General features: G+C 33.3%; 1 protein-coding gene across 1 annotated transcript; it reads left to right on the plus strand.

Annotated features, from left to right (window-relative positions):
• The first annotated feature begins 146 nt into the window (after positions 1–146).
• Positions 147–1592, plus strand: LOC136973201 (cytochrome P450 4C1-like). Its single transcript, XM_067267901.1, has 6 exons — positions 147–376; positions 438–626; positions 711–884; positions 959–1025; positions 1134–1316; positions 1393–1592. The coding sequence occupies exons 1-6, from the start codon at positions 263–265 to the stop codon at positions 1548–1550; spliced, it is 885 nt and encodes a 294-aa protein (XP_067124002.1). The 5' UTR covers positions 147–262; the 3' UTR covers positions 1551–1592.
• Positions 1593–2092: the final 500 nt, after the last annotated feature.

Below are 2092 nucleotides of genomic sequence, written 5' to 3' on the forward strand. Positions count from 1 at the left end.
GCGTATGTTCGAATATAACACTTATCTCGAGGTTCCTTTTGTTAAAACGTTATAGTCAAGTAGGTGTAGGTTTTTATGTGAAAACAGACCGATAAACGTAGCAACGAAAGATTTGTTGTTTTACATAATTTGAGCATTTAAAGAAAAGATGTTCTACCATAAAAATATTAACCGGGGTGGCTTTCGGCAAGGTATGCCCATATTTATTGGTTTAATAATTTGCACGTGTTACTGATTTGATTTTTACAGGATACAAGAATTGATGTTCAGGAGAATGATGTATCCATGGTTATGGTCTGATTTTGTGTTCAATTTAACAACATCCGGACGAGAATTCAACCGATTGCTGAACGTCGTTCACAACTTCACTAGAAAAGTAATTAACTTCCAAGTGAAAAGTTTTCAATTTCTGCGTTTGACACAGAATATCTCTACAGGTGATAACAGAGAAAAAGATTTTTCAACAGACTGCATGCGAAGTAGAAATACAAAGCGAGAAAGAAAATATTTATTTTAAAAGTAAGAAGCGAATGGCTTTTCTTGATCTTCTGCTACATTACCATTTTAAAGAGAAAAGCTTAACGGAAGTAGATATTAGAAAGGAAGTGGATACTTTTATGTTTGCGGTATAATATATTTAAAAAATGAAGAAAAGAATTAAGAAATAATAGGCAAAATATAATTTGTACTTAAATATATACTGAATATAGGGTCAGGATACTACAGCTTCCTCTATAAATTGGTTTCTTTACAATCTTGGTTTGTATCAAGACATACAAAATAATGCATACGAAGAGATTATGCGTGTTTTCGGTGAAGATAGAGAGAGAGACATAACTGCAAACGACATTAGAGAGCTGAAATATTTTGAATGTGTTCTTAAGGTGTTGTTATATTTTGTTTAAAGTTATGTGTTACTTGTTATATATTAAGTTGTTTTTATTTTATATTTTCTAAGGAATCGCTTAGAATTTATCCGTCAGTTCCTACCATTGCCAGAAGCCACAGAACAGACTTTCGCTTATGTAGGGTTATGTATTTTAATCTTCATAAGACGTGCCGAAACTGTTAGATTTAATTTTATGTTTAGTTTTTACGTTAGAAATTGTAATTAAGTTGAAAAATTTTTAAAGACGAAAACATGAAGATTCCCGGAGGGGCATTAATCACGATCGAAATTTTTGCCATGCATCATGATCCGGAGACATTTCCTGATCCCGAAATATTCGATCCAGGGCGTTTTTTTCCAGAAAACTGCAAAAGTAGACACAATTTTGCATACATCCCGTTTTCTGCAGGACCAAGGAACTGTCTCGGTAAGTAAATAAAGAATAATTCTTATTTTATCGATATTCGAGCGGTATTTTGGTAAAATGAGATAACATTTTATAGGTCAGAAGTTGCCAATGATGGAAGAGAAAATCATCGTTGCCAATATTTTACGTCACTTCCGCCTATACTCTATGGATCCACGAGACAAAATCATCGAATGTGGAGAAATTGTACTTCGACCCCTTACAGAAGTTAGAATGAAATTCGTCGAAAGATGATGGAAGAAATTCTTATCGTATTAATTTCACACGTGGCCTACTCTTTTTGTTAGTTGATTGAACATTGTTTTTTATGAGTCCTCAACCACGTTGTTGTCTGGTTCTAAGATAATTAAATCTTATATCTACATTAATCATAATTTGGCAAAATTATTCATCTGATAAGTAGAACTACTGATGTTAACAGTGTGGATTATTACACACCGAGTAAAAACTGACTGGACATGAAGCATAGGAGTAGGATCGCTTCAAAAACCATGTCAAGAGTTTTTGACAAGTGTGTGTAAATCATCGAATATCTGTTCAATATGTATTTAAGGTAAAAATTATTATATTAGTAAGAAAAGCAAAAATATAGAACCTTACCTACTGAAAGTCTTTCGCTTTTATGCATTGGTCATACGTATTTACTGTTATGTCTGCTTCCTCAAGGCCGATGGACCCAAACAACTCCAGTTTCATCACTAGAAAAATTTTTTTCATTAGTAAACCTGACGTTTTGCCTTTCGTCAGTCCAATGACTGTGTTGGTAGGCAAAGCCT

The sequence above is a fragment of the Centruroides vittatus genome, unplaced genomic scaffold (assembly GCF_030686945.1).
Source record: "Centruroides vittatus isolate TY-2023 unplaced genomic scaffold, ASM3068694v2 contig_3109, whole genome shotgun sequence".
Classification (NCBI taxonomy): Eukaryota; Metazoa; Arthropoda; class Arachnida; order Scorpiones; family Buthidae; genus Centruroides; species Centruroides vittatus.